This window comes from Haliaeetus albicilla, chromosome 26 (assembly GCF_947461875.1).
Source record: "Haliaeetus albicilla chromosome 26, bHalAlb1.1, whole genome shotgun sequence".
Lineage (NCBI taxonomy): Eukaryota > Metazoa > Chordata > Aves > Accipitriformes > Accipitridae > Haliaeetus > Haliaeetus albicilla.
The window spans coordinates 4,044,540-4,069,841 of NC_091508.1; the positions used below are offsets into that span (position 1 = coordinate 4,044,540).

The following is a 25,302-nucleotide window of genomic DNA, read 5'->3' on the forward strand; positions in this document are numbered from 1 at the left end:
TGCCAGGAGGCGAGGAGCATGGGGGATAAACAAAAGAGGGGTTAGTAGCAGATACGAGAGGCCAGAGGTCCCAGGAGAAAGTAAAAATAAATAATAAAGACACAATAAAACAAAAAGCACAACAACAACAGTCACCGCCACTGAACAGACAGCTAAGTCAAAATGAGGTATCTATGGTGAACTAGGAGGGCCAACATGGATCAGACTCAGGCACTAGGTGCGTAATAGGGAATCAACCAACTACAGGGCGACTTCAGAAGCTGCAAGAAAAGACACAAAAAAACTCAAAAAAACAGATCACTTCAAATGAATGGAAGCCAAAACACATTAGTTGTCATTATGTGTGCGCACGCATATCTGTGTGTATAAACAAGGACAAAAAAGTGGAAGTACAACTCAAAAAAGAGGTGGGTTAGACAAACAGCAGGTTTACTTCAAGGCAAAAAACTCTACTGTGGGAGCGATGTGTGTGTTCTATTTCATTTTTAGACCTATGGAAAGGAATGGGCTTTAAAAAGGTGTCACAAACTTTTCAGGCCCATGTGAAGCAGTAGGTCCAAGTGATGCCATGACCAGTAAAACCAGACCCAGCTAAACATGCAAGAAGGAAGCCAGATCTGTGCGAGTTTCCCCACATGGCTGCCACCTGGATCCCGGGCTGGACCTCTGGATCCTTCCCTACACTGATGCGCTGAAGAAGACCCAGCATTTTCCACAGGCAGCTATTCTTTTGGATGCCCTGCATGAAAAACGATCTCAAACTTTGCTAGAAAGCTCAGCCACACACCGCTCATGTGAAACCCACAGGCTGTCAGTACCACCAAAAGCCAGCCTCAGTGTGTTACAAGCAGATCCAAAGGCCGGTTTGGACAACCAGGGTATGACTCTGCTACCTCCATTGCACTGGAAGGGAGAGGTCTGGAAACAAGCCTGGATGGTGGCTAGCAGTAGATTCACTGCTCCCTCCAGTTCCTCTGGAAATCCGGCCTTGAACCCTTCCAGCTCTTGCCCTCCCTTGCAGCCAAGTCACCGTTGTTTTGTCGGATGGGTGACAAGCATCAGATCCAGCGAATGAAGGAAGGGGCAGGAGGCGGCAGCGCCGTGGGGCTGCAGCAGATCTCTCCACCCGAGTGCAGACACTGGCATGCATGAGACAACCAACATGTGCACCTCGGGTGCGGCAGAGCGCTCCAGCTCTCGCGGATGACTCAGGGCTATAACCACTCGAAAGATGTCAAAAGGCATAAACTGAAGGAGAGCGATGCAATATGTGGGCTTTTGAAGCAGAGCCAACAAACCGAGTAGCTGAAGGTCTCCCAAGTCTTAGAGGACCAGGTGAAATCACACACATGGCTTTGCCTTTTACTGCAAAGCCGAGAGCTACCCACCACACAGCGCCCTCCAAAGCATCCCTTGAGTTGCTCCAGTGTGTCTTACACTGATGCTCTCCCTGCTGACTCTTTCAGGCCAGAGCCAGCAGCTTGCCTCTCTCCAGAGGTCCCCCCATCCTGCTGCAGCAGGTCACACCAGCACTCTCCTGGCTCATGGCACCCTCCCAGTCAGCTGGGCACTGGGCCATTTCCTCGCTTTATAGAGGAGAAAGCTACGGACAAAAGTTGTCAGCAGGGACCAAGCATCTCGTACAAGGTCTCACATGTTTTATGGAAGCAATAGAAGTCTTTTCTCTGTTAAGCAGAGTTCATTTGGGACCAGAAAATCTGCTCAACTCCTCCTCTCTGAAGGAAGTTCCTCCAGACCACCATGAGACTTTGTTCAGCAACGCTAGGCACAGCGGGAAAGTTGGTAACACCTCCCTGTAGCAGTGCCAGTCGTCCTGCTCTGTCTCTTGCCCCTGAAGCTGGGGCACAAAAGGGAGGAGATCCACAGACACCACAAAAGGGGTGCTCCTCCACAGCATCCCTATGCTACACCCTGGAGAGCCTCCCTGTCACTCAGCTGCCGGCTGAGGGAGCAGAGAACATGCAGAGCTGCTGGAGGGAGAATGATTCAGATACCCCCTTGCAAGCTGATGAGGCAAATAAAGATACAAGTGTGTTCTGCCACTTCTTTGCAAATGGGCTGCAGATCTGGTGGGTGAACAGAGATGACACCCCTCTTCCTGGTGAGATGAGCTGGGTTAAACTGTCCACCTCGGTCTGGTACACGGGCAGACTAGGAGGGAAGTCACCAACCAGCACAGCCAGCGAGAGCCTCGTAGGGATCTTTGGTCTCAGCACAAACAGCACTCACAAAACCAGACAAGAGAACTTACTCAGAGAAGAGTCTCGTGCCTGGAACCCTGGAGATTTTACCTGCAAGATGTTCCAGGGTTCCCCTCTCGCAAGGGATGCCCTTCTGTGTCTGCTCTCCATCTGGCTCAGTAAGATGGTGCTGCACCACATGGGGCAGCAACGTGGCATCCCCCTGGCACAGGCTCAGCACATCCCAGCTAGAAACAAACAAGCCAGCTCTTGCACACACACACACACAGACCGGCACGCACATGTGAGCTGGATGACAGACACTCATGAGGGGATGAGCGTGGGCCAGGTACCCCCACCATGATGCTGGTGTACCAGCTGGCCTGCAAAAATGGAAAGTTTATGTAGCTGGGACCAGAAATTCAGAGCTGTGTTTGCTGCACTAATGACCACGGTAAGATCCTGGATAAATTCAGTGTTTAGTGTGAATGCACAGGACAAACGAGACCCCCGAGCAGGCCACCTTCTACCAAGACTGATAATCTGTCACACCATCAACATCTTGAGAACAGCAACTGCAAGCACTGACCCCTAAAATACAGTGTACAAAACCAACTAAACCAAGTATAACCAACCCAAACAAGCTAACGAGAGCCTAGGTGACTGCCAAAGCAACTAGGTGGTCAGTCTAGTACAGGCTTAGAGGAAGGAGTAGCTTCACAGAAGCCCTCCCTGCCCTACCACCACATGCATTGGTGAACCCAAACCCTATCTACCACATCGCTGCTTTCAGCTCCACCAATATTCTTCTGCTGCAGCTTTCCTCATATTTTCTTACTTTGATTTAACCATCTCTGTCAGCAACTGCTGTGAAATTAATTCAGCTGTTCCCTTGTCAAAGGAACTTAACAGCAAGGAAATGTGTTTTGAATGAGCCAGGCAGTACAAACAAAAATTAAATCCTCCTCAACCAAGCTGAAAGCCTACCTCCCTCCCTGCCCATGGTCAGGCTCACACCTCCTCTCCACCTGAAACCTTTGCAACCTGCATAACCTCCAAGCTTAGAATTTATTCTCATTTCACACCATCACTGCAGCACCACAATGTGCTGGGCAAACCCCACTGCTCACATGGAGATGGAAATTACACCTTCTGCGTGAAGCCAGCATCAGCTCCACCACTGACCCTTGGTTTGCTTTGCCCAGCTCCCTCAAACCATGGCAAAACCCCTAAGGGAGACCCACTCAGCTCTGCAAACCATGTCTTGAGAGTCATTCCTGAGACCTCCCCCTCCTCCATCACCCAAACAGGGGCACAGCAGGCGGGGCTACCGAGGTCCAGCCCTGGAGAACTCATCCCACAGAAGTGCAGTGGAAGACAGAGGGACACCATTAATCCATATGGAGGGAACTGGAGCTCTGAGAGAGAGGGAAGGGAAGCAGCAGAGGGAAATAGAGAGAAGCCTAGGCAGAAAACAGAGGGAAGACTTAGCGACCTGGGTTAGCTTCTGGTAAAGTTGTTTGCTGCCTGGAAGGGCACAAGCTATCCAAGTTATCTATTCCCTTGCTGCAAATCAGGGAGAACATTCATCCACAGACTGCAAAAAAACCCTGCATTTTGGTCTTGTCCACCCAAACCCACTACCCTGAGACCCCTCTAAACAGGTTTTCTTCCGATTAGAAAGTCTTGGTGGTGCACAGATGCAGTCGGGAACAGAAGGCAGCTGTGCTGCTTCAGAAACACTGGGGTTAAACAAAATAAAATTCAAGCATCAGTGTCAGCTAAATAGAGAGAAAACAAGATTATCAGAAATTCTCTCTTCTCTCCCACAGTGCATAAACAGTGGAGACTGAAAGCTATTCAAAAAGTCACCAAGGGTATTTCTTTAATAAGAGGAGAACACGGAAAATGACTGTGCAATAAAAAAAGCCAATTATCCAGGAAAGATACACTACCTACTCATAGCCTGGCACAGCCCTGCAGAGAGAATTCACACTCACGTGCTCACAAGCCAGTATACGCAGCTCACAATGAACACAGAGAGGGGCACTGCACCAGAGAGGGCTTTTCTTTGGTCTGGAAACCCACAGTTAGATCCAGGATCCAGCTTTGCCACTGATATTCAGCAGGGCCATGTTTTCCATCTCCATTTGCATGCAGAGAGTCGCCTGTCTCTGCATACATTGAGAACCAGCGTGTGCAGAACAAGCCGGGCACCAATGAACCACTGCAACTGGGCAGCGATGCTCCGGCTACAATGAGGGACCAGCAGAGCCCTGTGCCATCCCTGCAGAGCTCCAGGGCAGCAAATAGCACGCTTAAGTGCACAGGCTCGCTCAGCTCTGTCTCGCACAGCATGCAAGTTCACAGGCGGGACAGGAGAGGCTGCTTGCTTACAAGCCAGCTCTGAAACAGCAGGCTGAGCTGCAGGTGAGCGGCTCCGAGCAGCTCCGATGCGTTACCACCGGCCAGCTGAGCCATGGTAACCGGCTGCTCTCACGCACCGTCCAGCCTCCCAACCAGAGCAGGAGCAAACAGCCCTTCTCACATGCCTGCAAGAGGCAGAGAGCACACAGGCAACCCATTACTGCAGCTCAGCCGATCCCAGTAGCACACTAACCGCTGTGGGAAGGTCCGAGTGGCCACTCTGCCTCCAAAACAGATTTACAGCTTTGGTAAAGCAATGCCTCTGCCCATCCCTGCCCGCCTGGGGTATCCTGGGGCTGAGCAGGGCCGCATCGGAAAGAAACGGCAGCTTTTGGGCACAGCATGCCCTTTTCACAGCAATGATTTTAGTTACTTATGAACACAGTTCTTTTAACAAGAACTGCCCATTTTTGCACCCCTCAGGAGGGTGGACTCATACATCAGTCCTGCAAAGGAGGAGAAGAGGTAAAAATGTAGGAAGCAACAAGGAAGGGGGGGGCAGGGGGAAGGACCAGAAAGTATCGTAAACTTGTTAAAGATGCAACAGCGTAAAAACTATTTTTTTTAAACGCTTTCCCGCCCCATCCTTCATTTGGGAAATCAGGGTGCGAGTCAAAGTTTAGAGGGAGAGAGAACAGGCTGGGTTAGGTTGGTGCAGGTGCTCTCTGTGGTTATTAGAAGTCATGCATTGTAATAGACTATCACTCACTGCCCGCAGGAGGAGATGCAGCAGCAGCAGCAACAGCAGAAGTGGTGGGAGTGGAATTGACGGAGGAAAGAGCTACATGGGTTGGGCTAGAAACATTTTTTACATCGTGGTGCTGGCTCACGATGGAAGGCTGTCTCCTGAGGGCTCCCTGCAAAGAGGAGGCGCCGGTCTGGAATGTGTAAACTACGTCCATCTGCAAAGAACCAGAGAGTGAGATAGCGTTGCCCCGGCCAGAGACAGGGAGAGGGGTCGGGGATGGAGGGGAGCAGGGAGGTTGGGCAGACACACACGGACAGGAAGGAAGAAGGAGGGCAGAGAGGTGGGGAGGAGGGAGGAGAGAGCCCCCCCACCCCACTCTCCCATAAACCCACACCGGGTTCAGCTGGTGTTTCTGGGAGCAGAGGAGAGGTCGGCTTCCAGACTCTGCCCCACTCTCGCAGGTGCAAGAGGGGCAGGGTTTATCCCACCACCAAGAAAGAGACTGCGGTGGGAGGGAGCGATAGAGGAAACACCTTAGGTTATCCCGACAATCTGCAGGAGGAGCAGAGAAAGAGAGAGGGTGGGCAGAGGTGCGAGCTGGCAGCCGGTGGTCCAGAAAACTGCACTGGGAAAGGGCTTCTGGTCCCTCAGCCCCACGGGACGTACACCTCGGGGGCTGAATCCTGGGACGCACCATGTGCCCGCAGCTCCCATGGCAGCCGGCCATGCTGGAAGACATTTCAGCCTCTCCCCCAAGCTCAGGGCTCTGCACAGGGCTCAGAAGCAGAGCTGGTAGGGGCGGGCAGGGATGCAGCAAGGAAGCACCCTTGGTGGTGGGCCACAGTTGCTCTGTGGATGTGCACCGAGCAGCATCCAGGTGCCAGCATGACTTCCCAGACACTTTGCAGCTGGCCTGTCCCCAGCACCGTGCTAGCCAGCCCACTGGCAGAGCACACAGCCCTGTACCACCCCGGCTTGCCCACCTCAGGAAGGGACACCTCCTCCAGACCTTGTGCAGCTCTAGCTCACCCTGGAGGTATTTTACACACTGCTTCGCTCCTTCCCCAGTTTGATCTCCCTCCACAGAGGGACTCTTCCCAGCACACCAGGCTGGCCCGCGGGGAAGAGGCCCGTGCTCTCGCTTAAGACACGAGTCAGACAGAAGCCTCAAGACGCTCGAGTTGGACCTGCCGGCTGTTCTGCTTGATGCACAGGGCACCACAGCCAGAAAAGGAGTTGCTAAAGAGACTCCAGGACATGCCAGTGTCCAGGAGGGTTTATGCTGCGAGAGCAAGAGCTCGTTTCAGCCCAGGTCCACCACAGCTGCAGGGAGATACCTCAGAGGCTCCAGGCTCAGCCCCAGCAGCACACCTGGCCACTGGTACTACAGCGGTCCATACCTACCAGACCTCCGACATGTCTGGACCGCATCTGAAACAGCCCTGGGCTCTCAGCACATCTTTCATGTGAATGAACCAGACCGAGCAGGCAGCTCAGCCCCCCCGCAGCAGCGCCAGCGAGCAGCGCTGCCCTGGGGCCCAGAAGAGCCCAGCTGCCCCTCACCACTCGCAACGGGCAGGGAATCAAGGCTGAACCTCGCCTTGAAACCATCGAGGCAACATCTCACAGAGGAGAAGCAAAGTTAACATGGCACAACATGGCTGCTGTGCTCACTCCAGTCCCTGTGTCTGGGCCATTTTGGTTATGTCCATTTGTCAGAGACCCAGAGGAGGAGGAACAAAAGGTAATGCAGCAGCCCTGAATGCCAGGGGCCACTGGGGACCTACAGCTTTCTTCCATGGGGCAGCTCTGCCCAGGCCTCAAGGAAAGACAAGGGGGAGTGACTTCTCTGCAGGGAGGTCTCCCTGCCCTGCCCAGCCAGCAGTCTGGGGGCTAAAAAAAAACCCAAAACACCCTTTCAGGAAAAACAAGTCGGGGAGAAACAGCTGATGTGAAAATCGTATTAACAGGTAGATTCTCCTCCCCTTCTGTGCTGTGGGGCCAAGAGCTCCAGGTGAGGAGCCTGGAGAGCTGGCAGGGAGGGGTGGCAAGAGCCCTTGGCCAAAGGGCCACCAGGAAGGACAGAGAGCAGCAGAGGAGCAAGACCAGAGAGGGTCTCGTGCAGGCAGATCCCTCCTGAGCACGTTCCCCACTGGGACTGGCATCCCAGCAGTGACCAAGAGCAGCTTCAATGCTGACCCGTTAGCTGCACAACTCAGTAAGAGCCCAGGCGGCTCCATGGCCCCCCCCCGCAGCTTCCGAGCACCCTCCTCTGCTGCACAAGGTGCCCATCAGCAGTGCATCCAGCCTCCTGCAGACCAGCTTGGCCTCAGGCTGCAGGACACCGTGCTCTGCATCAGAACAGACCAGTGCCTCCCCCCACCCTGAGCTGTCCCCGAAAGCCAGGCTGTCCTGGTTCCCCAACCAGGGCAGACCCAGAAAGGCACAGGTGGTGGGAGAAGTCTAGCCCAGGAGGTGATGGCATCCTCCGAGCAGCAGCCGTCACCTCTTTCCAGACAGCCCCTGGAGAGAAAGAAAGAGAAAGAAAGAGAGAGAGAAGGAAGAGCCCCACAGTACCCACTGCCCCACAGTACCTGCGTCTGTATCCTGTTGAGACCCCTGAACCACAGGATCTGCCCGCGCCGCAGCTCCATTTCGGCATGGTCGATCTCATCCACGTCTTCAGGCAGTTCCTCCTCTGGGATCTCCTCCTTGGTGATGCCATGCCCAGCTTCTTTCAGGAACTTCAGGTGGCTGGTTGGGACAGTGCAGATCAGCTGGGGAGAGGCAGGGAGAGAGCAGCTCCTTAGCCTGCAGGCTCTGGCAGCACGGAGCCCACCGCCAGCCTTGACCAAGAGGGAGCATTCCTGCAGTGAGCTGCTAGGGACTCAGCTGAGAGATGCCAGAAGGCAGCCGAGACATGCCACCGCTAGATATTCCCACCCTGCTCACAGTGGGGCACGAGGAGTAGATTAGCAGCCTCCTCTCCTCACTGCTGGCTTGGTACTTTTGAAGGGGGTGCCCTTCCAAAGCTTCCTTGAATAAATACCGGGGAGAACAAGGGCAGCGAGGCAGCAGGAAGGGAGAGGCAGATTGGGCTGCGAGCACGCTGTGGCATGGAGGCACATGATATGTTTTTCAGACTGGCTCTTACCTGGCCCCAGAGGAGCTCTCCCACTCCGATAAAAATACACCAGAACCACTGGCTCAGGGTGAGCCCGGAGCAGCTGAACGGCTTCCCACCAAACTCCACAATGATGATCTACAGCACAGGAGAGAACAAGTCACACACTGGGGAGCTCCCAGGGCTCTGTAGCACAGCCATGGGATGAAAAGGTCCCCTAGGGCCACACATCTTTTCCTCCCTCCCTGGGATCATGAGAGGAGAAAGGATCTCACATCTAGGCTGCTAACTTTACAGGACACCAGAGCCACATTGCCTGGCCAGCTCTGGCATCTCCCAACACACTCTAGACCCCGATATTCAGGTTTTGTGTCACCAAGAAGCTACTGGAGGAGAATAAGGGGACAGAACAGAGCTGTGGGCAGTGACTGCAGCAGACACTGGTCCCACTTGTGGCATGGTCCCCTCCCAGCCCCACCATCTTATTCCCACAGCTTCACCTGGGCTGCAAATGTCCCCAGCACCACCGTGCAGAAGATAGGGTTGCGGTAGATGGACTCGAAGACATTCCTCTCCCCGTGGATCTTGCGTGCGTTGATCTCATTGAATAACTGCATCATGACAAAGGTGTTGAAGACAATGGTGTAGTGCTCAGTGGGCGGGGAGTGGAGTGGGGCGTTTCGGCCACTGTCGATGTCAAAAAACTTCTCCCCTAAGCAGACAAGGGGTTTTGGGGAGGGGATGGGGAAGGGCACAGAAGAGAGGAGAAGATTAGATCCTGCTCCTTACTTCTGCTCCATGCCACTGCAGGCGGAATTAGCATCCCAGGCTCTTGCTGAAGATCCCTTGACCCAGCTGGAGTCCCCCATGTTAGCCCCACTGCACCCTTATTTCCTTAAAAATGTTGAAAAGCTGCTTCCCTGGCTAAAACTGTCTCTGCACCCAGCAAGCTCTCGAGCAAAAAATCCTCTCCTTATCACTCCTCTGCTTCCAATCCATTATTAAATAAGCTCTGTCCTGGCCACCATGAGGTCACCAAGTGACAGCTGAGAACAAGTGTCCCCAACACTGGTGAGGAAAGGTGGCTTGCGAGGCAGGGCTCGGACTCTGCCCCTTTCCTTTTCCCCCTGCCATTTCTTGGGGCCTCAAAGCTCACCCGCAAAAAGCAGCGTGAAAATGATAGTTAGCTGGTACACCGCATGCCCCAGGATGTTCTTCATCATGGTGCGGGAGATGAGTGGCTTGTTGCGGCCATACGGCTTGCGCAGCAGCAGGGACTCAGACGGAGGCTCTGTGGCCAGGGCTAAGGAGGCAAAGGTGTCCATGATCAGGTTCACCCACAGCATCTGGACAGCCTTCAGGGGAGAGTCCTGCAGAGGGAGGGAGAACACGTCACACCACCAAAACTGCCCTCTCTTCACTCCTTGTTTTGCAGGAGCCTCAGCCCTCCTGCCGAGCCCAGCAGCCCCATACCTGCGTGATGCAGGCGCCCGTGAAGGCCACAATGACAGCCACAACGTTAACAGTCAGCTGGAACTGCAGGAACTTGGAGATGCTGTCGTAGACGTTGCGTCCCCACATCACTGCCTTGACAATGCTGGTGAAGTTGTCATCCGTCAGGATGATGTCTGAAGCCTCCTTCGCCACATCCGTGCCTGCGATGCCCTTGAGGACCAGGGAGAAAGCAATGGGGTGAGTCACGGAGCAAGGTCCACACTTGCTGGCTGCCCAGTTCCGCTTCTTCCCAGAAACTGTCCCAGGAGAAAAATCCACTGGAGCCAGAGGAGCTGGTGCCAGTCCTGCATTTGACAGCGAGTCCTGCTGCAGTTGTGCCGATGTGCCCAAGAGAGGCTCCAAAGCAGCAAAGCCTTCAAGGACGGACACCACCTCAGCTCCAGAGTGGGACTCCAAGTCAGCACAGTTTTACAGCCTGTTGCTGTGCATGCCCCAGACAGGGGCCACAACGCAGCAAAGCTGGAAAACAGCTTATAAGCACGGCTTCCTCCTTATGTCAGGGAACACAGGCATCCCTGGCTGGGCATCTCTGCTGCAAGTGAGGGTTGGGACCCCCAAAATGAGAGAGAGAGAGCTCAACAGCCCACAGTCCCGGCACCCTCCTGGTGCCTTCTGCCCTGTCCGGGGTGGACGGCAGTCCTGCAGCAAGCAGGGCTGCCCACAGCCTCCCAAAAGTCACCTGCAGCATCTCAGAAAGATGCAGTTTGCTCCCCAGGAGCTGGGCTTGCTGCGTTTCTCACCACCAGCACACAGAGGCGCTCGCTTTCCAGTTATTAAATGCGCTACAGCAATGCCTGAAACCAGCTGGTTCCATGGTGCTTTCCCGGAGAAGCTCTCTTGATATTTGCAAGACCCATCTCAGACGGGAATCCTCCGGCTGTTGCTGAGCATGAGCTTCGGAGGCAGCTGGACAGAGCTATCGCATGTGCTGTTTGTTCCCCACTCTCTGGAGATCCAAGGGCAGCGCAGCTCCGGTGCCAACCCCGCAGCGAAGCCCCGTGCCTGGCCAGGGTCTGATCCTGCACATGGGGGCAGGGAGCCCCGCTGTACAGTCCCCAAGAGAAGACAGACTACCTTCTGCTGTTTGTTCCAAAGGCTCCAGAATTGCACTTGGATGTCTAACACCTTCCTAAAAACCTCTACTCCCCAAAAATTTCTCATTTGCTCAAAGCTCCCTACATGGGCTCATAAGGCCCCACCCAGCAGCTGGCTCCTGCTCACGTACCTAAACTTAAACAATTCACAGGAAACCTGTTAAAACCAACAGGTTTATTTTCCTCCTGCTTTCAGACAGGGCAAAGAAAAGCAGCAAACCAGGAGATAAGAGTTTTTCACCGTAAATAAACTCCCCAAGTCAGCCAGCACCGCACTTGGAGCCTGGGCTGCCTGTTACGAGCCTGGGTGAAGAACTGCAGGGGTACCAAACCGAGTTACTGCGTTCCCACGGCTCTCCTGGACCCCACAGCGCAGAAACTGGGGCCAGGCAGATCCCTGCTCTGGATGCTCTGCAAGTGCTGCATCACCTTCAGCTTGACACAGTCCCTGCAGGTGGGACAGAGGAGCCCAGCCCTAAGCCAGGCTCTCAGAGGATTGCTTCCCATCAATCTTTTGCTAACAGTCCTATAAAGTTCATGAGAATTAAATCAAACCTCCAAAGAAAGTTTCTTTTTTCTTTTGAAGGCATCCTGTGGATTTGGAAAAGAGTTTCACCAGTCCAGAAATAATTTCAGTGTTGAAAACAACCAAGCGTGTGCCATTTAGTTTCTCATCCCAGAGAGTGAAGGCCAACCCCAGGGAAAACCCATCGCCCGTCCATACCATGGCAAACCCAACGTCGGCTTTCTTCAAAGCTGGGCCATCGTTGGTCCCGTCCCCGGTCACGGCCACCACCTGCCTCTGGTCACCAACAGTGCTGTCGATAATTCCTGAAATGGAGACAAGCAGTTCAGAGAAAATAAGCCCTCCCCAAGGGCAGGCTCCCAGCACGGATTATGCTGCAAAAGAACCCGGGCAGAGCAGAAAGAGACACTTTGGTGAGAGGTAGCAGCTGGGGGAGCTGACAGGCGCTCACCTTTCACGAGCGTGTGTTTATCTGTCGGAGAGGAGCGGGCCAGCACACGCAGCTTGGGCCAGATCTTATCCAGCTGCTCCTGTTCTACCTGCAGGACAAGGCACATGTGTGAAAGGGAAGGGACCCCCCCCCAGAAACCTTCTGCCCCACCGGAGAGCAAACCCCAACTGGGACAGGACAGCGCCTTCGCCTCCAAGCACCCGGACACCCCTGTGGCTGCACTGGCTCAGGATCCCGGCAAGCAGCAGGACCGGCTGCGTTTACCCAAGGAGAGGAGCAAAACCCAGTGGGATTCAGCACCTTACGCTGCTGGGGCTGTCAGAGAGGCCACCCACACCCGCTGCAGAGCAGGACCCAGGGCTGCTCTCCCACCTCTCCCTTCTCGTTGCGGATGAGCCGGTTGAACTCCTTCCCCTCCAGGCACAAGAAGTCCTCCCCTGGCAGCAGGATGCCACACTTGGTGGCGATGGCACGGGCGGTGTTGATGTTGTCGCCCGTCACCATCCGGACAGTGATCCCCGCACGCTGGCACTTCAGGATGGCGTCTGGCACCTGGGGGACAAGGACAGAGTTGGGGGGCGGGCAGGCAGGCAGGCAAGGCGCTCAGGTTTGGCACTGGCTATCCTGGGAGTCAAGCAGCTCCTCTCCCATCCTCCCTAAAAGGATCTGGAAAGGGCCCTGGTGGAGTCAGGAACCTGCATCCACCCACAACTCAGCTCAGTGCTCACACTGGGGACGAGATGCTGAACTGAAAACTGCCCCCCTGGCAAAAAGCAGCCCAGTCATTTATCCCTGGGGTGCAGGGGGAATCCAGCAGGGACCAGAGAGGATGCCTGCCCCTTCTCGCTGCCGGCTGCTCCTGCACCACAGCCTCCTGTCCTCGCTGCGGCTCCAGCCAGACTTGCATGCATGTCTGGGGCAGCTTCTCCAGCACAGACAGCATGAGATCTTCCAGCCCCTGCCCCAAGAGGAAGGCAACCTCACTGCCTTCTCCCCGTCATGCCACGGTGCTGTGCACCGAGGCATGGCCAGGCGATCCATCAAAATGGGGGCATTTCATCCGCCCCCCCCGCACTGCTCCAGCAGCACGTTGCTGCACTAATGGGTTTATCTATTACGGAGCGGTGGGGGAAGAGGATATTAGTGAGAAATTAGCAAATTGAATCAATGGCCTCCAGAGCCAGTGCAGACAGGGCATCTGTAATGCAATTCCCAAACCCAGATACTTGAACATCTAATCAGGAAAGATGCAAGTAAGGCAGAAGCGCAGGGGCAAGCTCCAAAATGTAATCAAGAGGCAGGTTTTGGAGGGCTTATTGCATTAGCCCAGCTGCCTGCCCGTCACCCCCATGGCGGAGGCAGAGTGGGGCAGCAAGCAGCAAGAGAGGAATGAGCTAGATCAGCCCTGTCCCTCTCCAACACCCCTTTGTCACCCCTACATGGTGTCACCATGCACCTCTCAACTACACGTAGAACCAGTCTGGCTTGCGCACAGAGCAGTTGGGGGGAACGTTTGGGTGGAAACACTCTGCCACCAGGTCATTTTGTCCAGGTATGGGAGAAAAACGCCAGCAGCAGAGAGCTGGTAGTGTGGGGCACTTCAGAGATGGATGCAGAGGAGGTGCTCGTGCTTTCATAAGGGGCTTGTAGTCCTGAGCAACAGGGAAAGGGGCTCCTGGCCCAGGAACAGGGCTGGGGCGGAGGATAGCCAAGGCAGAGCTGGTGTTCTGTACCTCTGGCCGCACAGGGTCCTCTATCCCAACCACAGCGATGCAGGTCAGATCAGACAGGATCTCATTCTCGCTATCCCAGTCCGGCTCAGCGTCAGCAGGGAAGTCACGGAAAGCCAGGCAGATGGTCCGCAGCCCGTGGCAGGCCATGGGCTCTATCACCTTCTTCACCATCTCATCCCGGTCCTTCACCTTGAACACACGGGGGTCACCATTCTTGTCCAGGATCCTGGTGCACCTAACAGGACCGGGATGGAGGGTGAGGGAGACCGGCAGTGGCACGCACTGGTGGCTCAGCTATCTCCTCACCCAGGTTCCCCATCTGCAAAACAGGGGCATCCCCCTTACCCACAGCTCCCTACAGCTTTACAAAAGCCACCCTAAAAGAGTTAAACACTTTGCATGACAGCACCTCTGATAGTCACCTCCCCACTTCACAGCAGCTGGGCACCCTTCACCCCACGGCCCCCCAGAACAGCTCCATGGTGCATCGAGAGCCTAAAGCCCGTGTGATGGGGAGAGGACCGGCACAGCGAGGGAGGACAGTTACTTGCGGAGGATGATCTCGGAAGCTCCCTTGCTGTACATGCGGAAGCCGCCATTGCCATTCTTCAGCACCGTACTCATGGACTTGCGCACCGAGTTGAAGGTGTAGACCTTGTAGAGCTTCTCCTCTGGCACCTCATTCCGCACAGCCTGGTAATCCTGCTTCAGGTCCAGCACAAAACCGAGCAGGGCACACTCGGTCTTGTTCCCCACTTGCCGGGGCAGCCCCCCTTCCTTCTCAGGTGGCTGGAGCGGAATAAGGGAAAGAAAAAGCAATGTCAAACCTCAGTATGGTAGGGTGGGAGCTGCAGGGATGGCCAACACTGGGAAGGCCAGAAGACATGAGGTTGTGGTTCTCCAACTCACCAGGATCTTGGACGTGTAGGCAGAGTTGATGGCGACACCGTTGACTATGAGGTCCAAGATCTTGGGCAGGATGGCTTCGGGGTCAGGGATCTGGCGGTAGTGGGTGTCCCCCACGTAGGCCTGCACCACAGTCATGCGGTTCATGGTAAGTGTGCCTGTCTTGTCCGAACAGATGGCGGTGGCATTGCCCATGGTCTCACATGCATCCAAGTGTCTCACAAGGTTGTTGTCCTTCATCATTTTCTGCAACAAGCACCGTGACCAGGAAGGTCAGAGCCAAAAGCCTGAATTTCCCCATCAAGCCCCCAGCGACCCCGCTGTATCGTGGTCTCACCTTCACAGAGTAGGCCAGGGAGATGGTGACTGCCAGCGGAAGCCCTTCGGGCACAGCCACCACCAACACAGTGACACCGATGATGAAGAACTTGACAAAGTATTGGATGTAAATGGGGGTGCACTCCGCCAGCCAGGGCCGCCCCTGCACCCCAAACGTGTCGATCACAAAGTACAGCACCAAGATGATGACCGTGATGGCCGACATGATCAGCCCTGGGGGAAGAGGCAGAGTGGCAGGTGAGGGGATGCAGGGGAAGGGGACAGCCCCTTCTCACCATGCCACTTCCAGCGAGAGCTCTGGGGTGACAGCTTGTGCCAGGCCACCGCCACTCACCCGCCTTCCCAATCTGGACCGCCAAGCGTGTCAGCTTCCCTTGCAGCACAGACTTCTCCTTCTTGGGCACCTTCACCTTCTTCTTCTCCTTCTCCTCATTTTCCACCCCTTCCTGGCTCTTCAGGGGCTGGATCTCTAAGGCCACACCATCCTGAGTTTTAGCTACAGCCCAGGGCAAAATAAGACACCACGTGTGAATAGGAGAGAGACCAGAAAAACCTGTAGGACACCACTGAGAAAGATGGTGGTGGGAGAGAGAGAGAAAACCCAGAACAAGAACCATTCCCGACGACACACGCATCCGAGCACATGGAAACCTTGTATCCCAGGGCCCTGCCACCTCTCTACAGGGCAGTTTTCTGCCATCTACCCCAGCCCCACGGATAAAGGATCCTCAGAGCTGACACTGGCGATGTAACCCCTGCACCGGTCACACCTCTAAAGCAGCGCTGCAAGAAACCCTCTGGCCAGGCTTTGGGGTGGAGGCAGGTCTCTTCTAGCCTCCCCTGTGGGCTGCTTTACACCCTACAGCAGATGGGGAGCACTTTGGGCTGACCCCAGAGAGGCTCCGGTCCCCCCAGTCCCCTGAGGAGCATCCCCACTCCCTCCCGGTGCCACCTCTGCAGTGCCCTGTGGGCAGCTCAGCAGGAATCACTTGCCAGGGGAGTGACTGAGGGAGTGAGATGGAGGGGGACGGTTAGAAATTTGGATGGAGATTGAAGAGGAGTAAAGCCAGCTCCTTGAATCCCAGCCCTGAGCCATCCATCACGTTTTTAGGACCTGAGACAGCCAGGCTTTCAGTTGCTATAATTGGTCTAGTCCAGCTGAAGGTCTGTGCCGGGAAGACCTGGGTCAGCTGGAAGTTTTGGAGAGGGATGGGAAGAGGGTGGCAACCCCCCAGAGAAGCTCTTCCTCAGCCGTCGGGGCTGGAGGAGCAGCAATGGCCCCATAGCTGCCCATGGCCACCCCGGGACCTGTCCCCTCCTAGCTGCCACCGCTCGATGCCTCGAGACACCCCGGAGCTCGTGGCTGCTCCACATCGGACACCTCCACGGTTACAACAGACCCGACACGGACAAAACAAGCACCCGGACACAGTCTGACAGGAAGGAGGGAAACTCAAACTGCTGAGAGGAAAGAGAAAGAGAGAGAGAGGTGGAGAGAGAGGTGCAGAAATGGGCTTCCTCCACAGCCTGCAAAGAACAGTGTGAGAAACACTGGCGAGGAGACGCTCACGGAGTCGAGGCCATGGGAGGAGAGGGTGCAACCATCGCATTGGCCAGGCCCCATGGGACATTTCATCCCAGAAACAGCCGGAGGGGACCTACATCTCTCCCCCAGCTGTGCCCAAACACAAACCCTGCCAAGGGACGGCTTCTGACGGGCACAAGGGCTTCAGAGCCACCAGGTCACGGCTGCAGCTTGTGTCATGAAGCTTGCTTTGAGAAAGGGATGCTCTGCCAATGGTCCAGGCTTCTGGAAGAGCCCTGTCCTCCCTGCACAAAGGCTTTGCCCCACACAGGGGCAACGTGACCACAGGGGAAGCCGGCTGGCCCCATCCCAGCTATGCACAGCCCCGTGGTGGGGTGTCAGAGGGCACCACGAAGCCGTGCCAGGGCCACCGGCTGCAGGACCATTGCACCCTCTCCCAGGACAACGAGGCGAGAGTCCCGCCGGAGCAGCAAAGAGCACAGACTGATGAGAAGAAGGAAGGAAGGAAGGAAGGAGGAATGCTCGGTAGTTAGTGTGGTGCTGGTTCAAAGGATGGAGAGGCTGGTTACCTTTGTTGCGATTTTCGGGGGCTCCAGTTTTTTTACCTGTTCAAAGAGAGAAAGGGTGTAGGGCTGAGCACATGGACCCATGTTCACCATCCAGCTGGTGGGACAGGCTGGGGCTGGCCCTGCTCCGAGGGGCTGCGCACCGCTCCAGCAGCATCCATGCGCAGGGCTCAGAACCCTGCGGTCACCCTCTGGACACCACGCATGCCTTGGTCCACAACTCGCGGCACCGGGGAGGCTCCGGAGCTCACTAGCTTCCCCAGGCACCCCGTCCCCAAGGCTTCAGACTTCCCCACCTGCAAAGCACCCACTACCACCCCTATCAGTGCTCCAAAGGGTGCCAATGGTGTCTCAGACCTTCAGGGAGAAGAAACCATATAGCAGAGCTCGACCTCCATGCAGCACGTGCCGAGCACCGGTGCTCCCTACCTCCCGCTGCCATCGGGTGCAAGCGGATCCTCCCAGGAGGCACACACTTGTCCCCCACCATGGGCAGCACTACACCCGTGTCTGTCATGGGCAACGTCTGCACATGGGGGTCCCCAACGTGCCTCCACAACACAGGGAGCACAGGGCTGCTGCAGTCTAAACAAGCCTTGAGTGATAAGGGGTTTATATACCTTCTCCCCATCAACCCCCAGCACCACGGTGGGGGATGAGCCGGTGAAGCCCCCTGCCTCGCTTTGCTCCCAAATCGAGGGCTGCAAGGCACAGAGCTGAGTTTGCTGTGGGGTTGAGTGACAGAGCTTGAAGGCTGGGAAAACACCGAACACCATGCCCGGGTGCCTGGTGAGCTGCTGCTCAGCTCCAACAGCAGTGCCATTCCCACGTCTTACCCTGTACTCCCACCTCCAAGCTGGCACCTAAACCCCAAGAGCTCCACAGCCACCGAACTCCAGTGATGCGAGCCAGCCGCCCGCCCCAGGCAAGCGGAGCTGGAGAAACCCAATGCACATACGGCCCAGCGCTGAAACGGCTGCCAGGAGAGGCCCAGCAAGCCTCTCCCTGCCTGGCATCGCCTCCCGGGAAGGGCTCCCCGGCGCAGGGACGCCTGTGCAGCCAGCGATGCCAGCCAGCAGCTCCCTTCTGCCAGCTCCTCGCACCTCGCGGCTGCTCCCAGTGAGCCCAGACCTGCTGAACAGGGGTGTGGGGACACAGGGGAAAGCAGGAGCTTCCCAAGCCTGGCTTGTACTAATGCTGGCTTTAAAGCTGGTATCAGAGCTGGCACAGAGCAGGGGAATAAGTAGCAAGATGTGAGAGCCAAGGCAGGAAAGCATTCGAGTCCCAGCATGATCAGGAACACCTCAGCCTGCCTGGCTGTTCTCCCACCCTCCACCCCCCAGCACACAACCCCTCCTCTCCCTCTTGCCATCCTCTGTGCCTCGCCTCCTTCCCCAGGGAGCTCTGCGGATGCCAGCAGAGATCTTCAGCGAAGTCCTCAAGGTTCTGGATGGGCTACTAACACCCTGTGGACAACCAGGACTCACCTTCCCACCACAGGGCAGGCAATGAGCACCATGCCACAACACCGCGGGGCATCGTTATCGGCCACTTTTCCCTCTGAGCCTTGACCCCCCCACCCTGCAACTCCAGGCTGCAGCTGGCTGGAGAAGAGAGAGTTGGAGCCGTGTCTGAAAGAGCTGGCGAGCAGAGGTCTGGGTGCATGGGGGTCTTTCCTCAGGCAGCACGATCCCCACGCTGCGGGTGAAGGGGCAGCAGGGAGGGAACCCCCCCACCGCCTTGAGAGCTCACTGTACCTGCCTGGGTCACGGGCACTAACCCACAACCGTGTCCCACGGATGTGGGCGTAGCTTGTTGCACACCGGTGGATGCTTCCCAGGAAAGGGAGAAAGGCAAAAGGAGGAAAAAAGCAGGTTCAGTGGATCTCCTTACCTTTCTTCACCTTCTTTTCCTCATCTCCTTCTCCCGCACCCAAGAGAGTGAAGATGATTCCCGTCTGGGAGTTGATACCCACAGCAGTCACCACCATCCTGCCGGAGCCCTCCATCACATGGGTACCTGGCACAGCAGGAAGGCCATGGTGAGACAGGACACTGGCACACAGTTCTCATCTCCTCCCCAACACCGGGACATGGGACTCAGGAGCAACCATCTCTCCATCACAGCATGAACCCATCCCAGCCCTGCACCCACCACACGAGAGCCACCCGGGATCCTCACCTGACAGCAGCATGGGGTCTTTATCCAGTGATTTCTTGACTTGGTCTGACTCCCCGGTCAGTGAGCTCTCGTCTATCTTCAGGTCATTGCCCTGGATCAGGATCCCATCTGCAGGCAAGAGATCACCTAGGAGGGGAGCAAAGTGTGGGGGTCAGCCCCAGCCCGGCAGCCGCAGCTCACCCCTGCCTGCCCCATCCCAGGAAGAGGCTTCGTGTGTCAGCAGAAGGACTCAAAACTCAGTCTCAAACCAAATCTAGAGAGAGGAGAAGCAACAGATGGGTGTTATAAGATGATATCCAATAGCTCCAAAATCTTCACTGATGTGTGAAAGCATTCGCTGTGAGGACTTTTGCTCAATCAGACAGTGCTTCCCCCATCTGGTTCTACTGAATCAACACCACATCCTTCCCAAAGCCTCCTGATACATCCAAATTGTCACACAATCCCACCATCCACCTGCCAAGGAAGGTAAAAGCCCTACGTGAAAATGAACACCATGTTGGACCAATCTCCTTCCTGATGGGAGTTGCACGGGATGAGCATATCCCCTGGTAAACAAGGAGCAGGACCTAGTTTAGCCCATAGGCTACATCTCCTTGCTAAAGAAATGTTCACCAACAAGGACATGGTTGTGAAAATGAATCATTTTTGAGACCAGCAGGTTGCTAAAGCAACCCAAAGTTGTGTGCAGAGCCTGGCTTAGCTCTGCCAGCCCAGGTCCAGGCTGGCAAGTGGCAAGGTGAGTGGAGCTCCATCACCTGCACAGGAGCATCTCCCATCGCTCCCGGCCATGGCACGCTGCAAAACAGAGTAACAGGAGGAGCTAATGCTTCCCCTTTTGCCTTCCAAGGAAAAACGGCTGGCAAAGCAGGGAGGAGGAACCGTCACGCTTCCGAGTTGGAGGGACAGAGCCCAGCCACCACCACCCCCACTCACCATACTTGATCTGCGCGATGTCTCCCACCACGATCTCAGCCACCGGGATCTGAATCACCTGCCCCTTGCGGATGACCGTGAACTTCTGCTCCTGCTCAATGCGGCTCTGGAGGCCCCGGAATTGCTTTTCCTTGCTCCAGTCATTGAAAGCTGTCACCAGCACCACAATGATCACTGAAAACAATATAGCCGCCCCCTCGATCCAGCCGGCCTGCGACTCGCCCTCGTCCTCCACGCCGCCCGTCGACTGGCCGCACACTGCAGTTGGAGGAGAAAACTCGTTTGCACAATGAGACACCCGCTTTCCTCCAAGTAACAGCACAGAGCAGAGCCTGGAAGACAGTTAGTCCTCCCTCCTCCTCCCTGAGCTGGTCCAAGGGCTTCCCCTGCTCTCAGGAGAGGTTTTTTACATCCCTGGAGGCATTTGGGTTTCTTTTTTCCCCCCTCTTTTTCACTTTTCATTTTTGGCAGAGGTTGGGCTGAGAAAGCCGGGACAACTGGCTTCTATTTCCAGTTGCAGCACCCAGACCTCCCTTTGCTGCATGACCCTCAAGTGAGTCACCATCTCCCTGCATCTCCGGATCCCTGCCCCTGCTCGACTCCTCCAACGATACAGAGATCCAGGACTGGGGAGGAGAAACTCACCCAACACTGTTGCTCAGCCACATGTGGGATGTCACGGCTGTGAGGAGCACTCCCTGATCAGGGGGAGGTACCAAGGGACAGACAGTCTTGTCCCTCCATGCCCAAACCAAAAGAGAAGCCCCACGGGACTTGGGAAGCCACCAGACCAGACAGAGCCCTTGACCTTTGAGCATCTTTTGGGGGAGTAGCAAGGAGCAGCTCTGAGCCATGCCATGGTGCCAGCTGCGCCCGGACACATCCATCAGGGCAGGTCCCTTGATGGGACCATGGCAAGGACCCCACGGACGGGGAGAAGCCACTGCCTAAAGGGTGAGCAGAAGTAGCTCCCAGCTCCATCTGCACCAGGGTGGAGGAACCCATGGGGTGACCTTCCAGAGACAGCACCTGTCCCAAAGCCCTGCTCCCACATGGCTGGGCATGGCAGCTCACATGGGTCCCCCATCGGGTACCCCAACCCACCACAGGGACCCCAGGGACTCACATTCATTGTCACCACCCGGAGGGTGGTAGAAGGACAGGCCCAAGGAGATTATGGCTGCGATTTCCAAGATGATGAGCGTGACGTCCTGGAGTGCCTCCCACACTAACTGCAGGAACGTCTTGGCCTTTTTGGGAGGAATGAAGTTCTGGCCGAAGACCTGCCGCCTCTTCTCCAGGTCGGTCGGGTTCCCGGACAGGCCTGGAGAGGGGAGAGACGGAGATGAGGGCAAACCCCACTGCTGCCCCGCAGCTCCCCACCAGCACCAGTGGGAACCCCGCAAGGAGCAGCTCCCTGCCTGCATGGGGGGCACGAGGTGCAGGCAGGGGGGATCCAAGGCAGAGCTTTGCTTCTGTCACCCACAGAGCAGGGGACGTGCAACCAGCGTGGCAGGACGCTGCCAGAGCCACGGACAGGAGAGCGCATGGGGGCCAGGGCGAGCACACCGAGCTGCCTCTCCCCGGTGCTGCAGCCTCACGAAGCGCCCGAGTGCCAGTTAATGCCAGTTGGCACTGGCCGGCTTGTTTACATGCTGCATCAAATTAGCTATAAATCTGGCACCGCGAGCGGCGCTCGGAGCTGTCGGAGCCACCTGATCCCTCTTCTCCTGCCAGCTCGGAGGAGCAGCCACCGCAGAAAGTGATTCGGCGCAGCAGGAGCGTCTCTGAGCTCGGCCGAGCCCCACAGACATGCCACGGCCGCAGAGGCTGGGGCAGCACGGCCAAGCCAGCTCCTGCGGGGAGCTGGTGGAGGAGACACAGGGCTGGACCTGCCAAAAAGGGGTGGTGGGAACGAGAAAAGGAGCAGGGCAGCCCTGAGCTGGGCTGCTGCTCCCCCCTAGCTGCATGCAGCAACCCTGGAGAGAGGGGAGCAAAAGGGGAGCAAAAGGGGAGCCCGAGTCCCTGCCCTAGGGCAGGGGGGGACTGTGAGCACAGCAGCCTTCACAGCTCTCCCATCACAGGGCATGAGCCAGCAATGGGAGATGGCAATTCACCCCACTGCCTCCCCGGCCACCCCCTGCATTAAAGCTATTAAAAAGCTGATGGGGTCCAAGGTGAGAGCAGCTTCCCCTGCCCAGCACCACCTTAATGGAGCCCCGCACCGAGCCCCCCTGCTCTCCACCTTAAGATGGCCTGTGGGGCTGCTGCCAGCTCCCGAGATGCACCGGGCAGGCGGCTGTAACACCCAGCCCTGGTCACATCCTGGTGCCTGGAGCAGCCTGGCAGCGATGCCCTCCTGGAGGGACCGAGCCCTCCCATTCAGGGGACACCTCACCACCAGCTCCGTGTCATTCCAGCCAGGAGGAAGCAGCAGGATGAATCCCATTCCCACGCCCATGCACCCCCCTTTCTGCTGTGACTACACCCCACGGCTGCAGGGAGGGGATGCATTGGCAGAGACGCCCAGGCATCCCCACCCAGCCCTGACGAAGCAGCAGGATCCTGGGATCTCCCAGCCCCGATTCCCGCCCAACATCTCCGGCGGGACGGATGGAAAATCTGGCTAACCCCTGCTGCTTGACTCATGCCGGCGCCAGGGCCGGGAAGGCACGGCGTGTGCCGCAGGCAGGCGTGCCGGGCACACACGTGCTCCCACATGAGGACTCGGGATGCTGCCACGGGGCACAGGAGGTTGCACACGTGGCTCCTCGAAAGCCCATGTCCCACCTACGGGCATGACCCCAGAGCTGCCCCCCACCTTCCTGGGGTAATTGAGGAAGCGGGGGGGGGGCTTTCAGTTTATCTGGGCTGACACGGGGAGGGTTGCAAAGAGCAGAAGCTGTGGGCACGTACCCCAGGCACGCACCATGGCTCTGGGCTGCCAGCAAATTCCTTCTGGCTGGGGCCACTGCAGGGCCTGGGGGGGGATCAATTAGTGGGGGAGTGGATTAGAAATTTTGGATGGAGGCCACAAGTGACAGCAGGAGAATAAAACCCTGTGCAGTCACTGGTCCCTGATTAGAGGGGAGGAACTGCAGCCCGGGAAAGCTGCTTTCGGTTGGCAAAGCCTTCAGGCAAGGAACCCCCAGAGCAGGCTTCTCACCCCGGCTCAGAAAGGAGGCGGCAGCCCCGGGAGCCGCTACCGCCAGCAGGTGAGTCAGGGTGGTGTTTGCTGACACTCGTCACCCAGGGGAGACTGGGAAGGGAGACGCTCTAATCTGGTGACTCACCGAAGCCGCCTGTACTTCACCGCCGCCACCACCCCACTCCCCTTCCCACCCGACCCGACCCAGTTCGGGGACAGGGCTGATGGAGTAGGTGGAAAGCCAGTGCCCGGCAGCAAGCCACCCCATCACCAAGTGCCTTTCGGAGAAGTCCTAAGGGGCTGGGGTCCACTGACACCTTTTAGGGTAAAACCCAGAGCAGCAGGTCCCAGCAGACCCCCACCCCAATGCTGGAGAGACCCTCGCTGCACAAACACTCGTGAGCAGAGATCCCACCCTACGAGGACAAACCACCCAAGCACCTTGTGGGGGGACCATGGCCATCATCTGCCCTGTGAGGACAGTGCCAGGCTCGACCGAGGACAACCAACGCTGCAGCACGGAGAGAGGCAGCAGCACCGAGGGGCAGGAGCCACACAGACCTGGATGGGAGCAAACTGCTCCAGCCACTGCCCGCAACTGGCTGCCATATTTTACAGTGCGGCAGGAGGTCTGGGAGGACTCCCCGGGGCAGGCTCCGCTGTGCCAGCAGCCTCCCCTGGTGACACCCAGGAAGAGTACACAGCCACGTGCTCCCTGCCCGCATGGGGCAGGAGCTGCACAGCATCCCAGCAGGATAATGAGCAGAGGGATAACGAGCGTGGGGCTGGGTACAAATATCTGCACAGGGCTGCCTATTGCAACTCGGAGCTGGGACACGCACCCAGCACCCACACATGCAACGGTGCGCCGTCTTGCGCCCACGGGTCCAGCAAAGCTCCCAGGCTTTGGCTGGGCACTGCTGGCTTGAGAGGGGTTTGCAGGCAGAGAGAGGCTTGCGGTCAAGTCTGAGTCAGCCCCAGCTCTCTGCTGGGGAAAGCAGAGAAGGAAAGAGACCCCACGTTACACGTGCTAAGATGCAGCTGGCATTCCCCAGATTGCACATCTTTCACTAAACCCTGGCTGGGACATCCCACCTGCAAACACAACCTGAGCTCACCTGCATTGCCCTGCGCTCTCTGGAGTGAGCAGCCACCTGGGCACCCCACTCCCCATTTCCCAAGCTTCACCTGCAGATGCATTGAGGCAGAGGACATGCTCCCAACTTGCAGCTTCCCCAGCCTGCCGGGGTTTCCCTCGTCGCAGCGGCGTCACACCGTGCGTCAGGCTCTCGGGTAGGCGCCTGCAGAGATGCAGCCCTGGTACAGCAGGAGCCAAATGCCCTGCTCTGATAGGATCGGACAGAGGTGCTGCAGGCTGCCTTGGGCTTTCGCTCTTCCTAAAAATCTCAACTTTTACGAAATAACCTTTCTTTACTCTCTGGGCTCAACAGGACAGGGTTTGGGACAGCCAAAGCAGCTCACCTCCAGAGTGAGAGGGTGAGGCAGGGATATGCTGTGGGCAGGAGATACAGCAATGCCAACCAGTGCCTGGAAGCAGCATTCAGGATCAAAGGGCAGCCCTTTGTCTCACCCTCAGCAAGAGCCATCAGGCCAAGGCAGAGCCTTTCAGGTTCGCTTCCCCCCCTCCCCTCTCCTCCCACCCCCAAAGGAGCGCGCTCCCACTTTGGCAGGGCCAAACACATTGTTTTGCGACCTGGTATTTCCACCGGGACCCCCCCCCTTCTCTAATGACATCCCGATATTGTCTCCCCTTCCCGGTCCCACTCACAGCTGGGAAACACGCTAATCCCCAGTTTACGGCACTAATAATAACCCACAAGTTTTCAGAGCCGAGGCACAGCTACATCCCCCATCCCACACAGCCACCGTGGGGCCGCATCCTACCAGTGCTATTCCCAGC

The 25,302-nt window shown here is 56.8% G+C and overlaps 1 protein-coding gene across 9 annotated transcripts in view; it reads right to left on the reverse strand.

The window, feature by feature from the left end:
- ATP2B4 (ATPase plasma membrane Ca2+ transporting 4) overlaps positions 1-25,302 on the reverse strand; it is a 53,930-nt gene that overhangs the window by 5,064 nt on the left and 23,564 nt on the right. For 5 of the 9 annotated variants that reach the window (XM_069771119.1, XM_069771122.1, XM_069771123.1 and 2 more), the window contains exons 3-20: positions 21,360-21,557; positions 20,234-20,491; positions 19,298-19,423; positions 19,010-19,135; positions 17,120-17,155; positions 15,339-15,500; positions 15,003-15,217; positions 14,669-14,911; positions 14,307-14,548; positions 13,760-13,994; positions 12,399-12,578; positions 12,027-12,114; positions 11,774-11,880; positions 9,914-10,105; positions 9,597-9,810; positions 8,941-9,152; positions 8,471-8,578; positions 7,911-8,093 (exon numbers count right to left, since the gene is read on the reverse strand). In XM_069771119.1, coding sequence (XP_069627220.1) covers positions 7,911-8,093; positions 8,471-8,578; positions 8,941-9,152; positions 9,597-9,810; positions 9,914-10,105; positions 11,774-11,880; positions 12,027-12,114; positions 12,399-12,578; positions 13,760-13,994; positions 14,307-14,548; positions 14,669-14,911; positions 15,003-15,217; positions 15,339-15,500; positions 17,120-17,155; positions 19,010-19,135; positions 19,298-19,423; positions 20,234-20,491; positions 21,360-21,557 — 3,125 coding nt within the window. Of the gene's footprint in view, positions 1-5,337; positions 5,531-7,910; positions 8,094-8,470; positions 8,579-8,940; positions 9,153-9,596; positions 9,811-9,913; positions 10,106-11,773; positions 11,881-12,026; positions 12,115-12,398; positions 12,579-13,759; positions 13,995-14,306; positions 14,549-14,668; positions 14,912-15,002; positions 15,218-15,338; positions 15,501-17,119; positions 17,156-19,009; positions 19,136-19,297; positions 19,424-20,233; positions 20,492-21,359; positions 21,558-25,302 lie in introns of all 9 variants that reach the window. The other 4 variants (XM_069771127.1, XM_069771125.1, XM_069771126.1 and 1 more) reach the window with 4 other exon arrangements.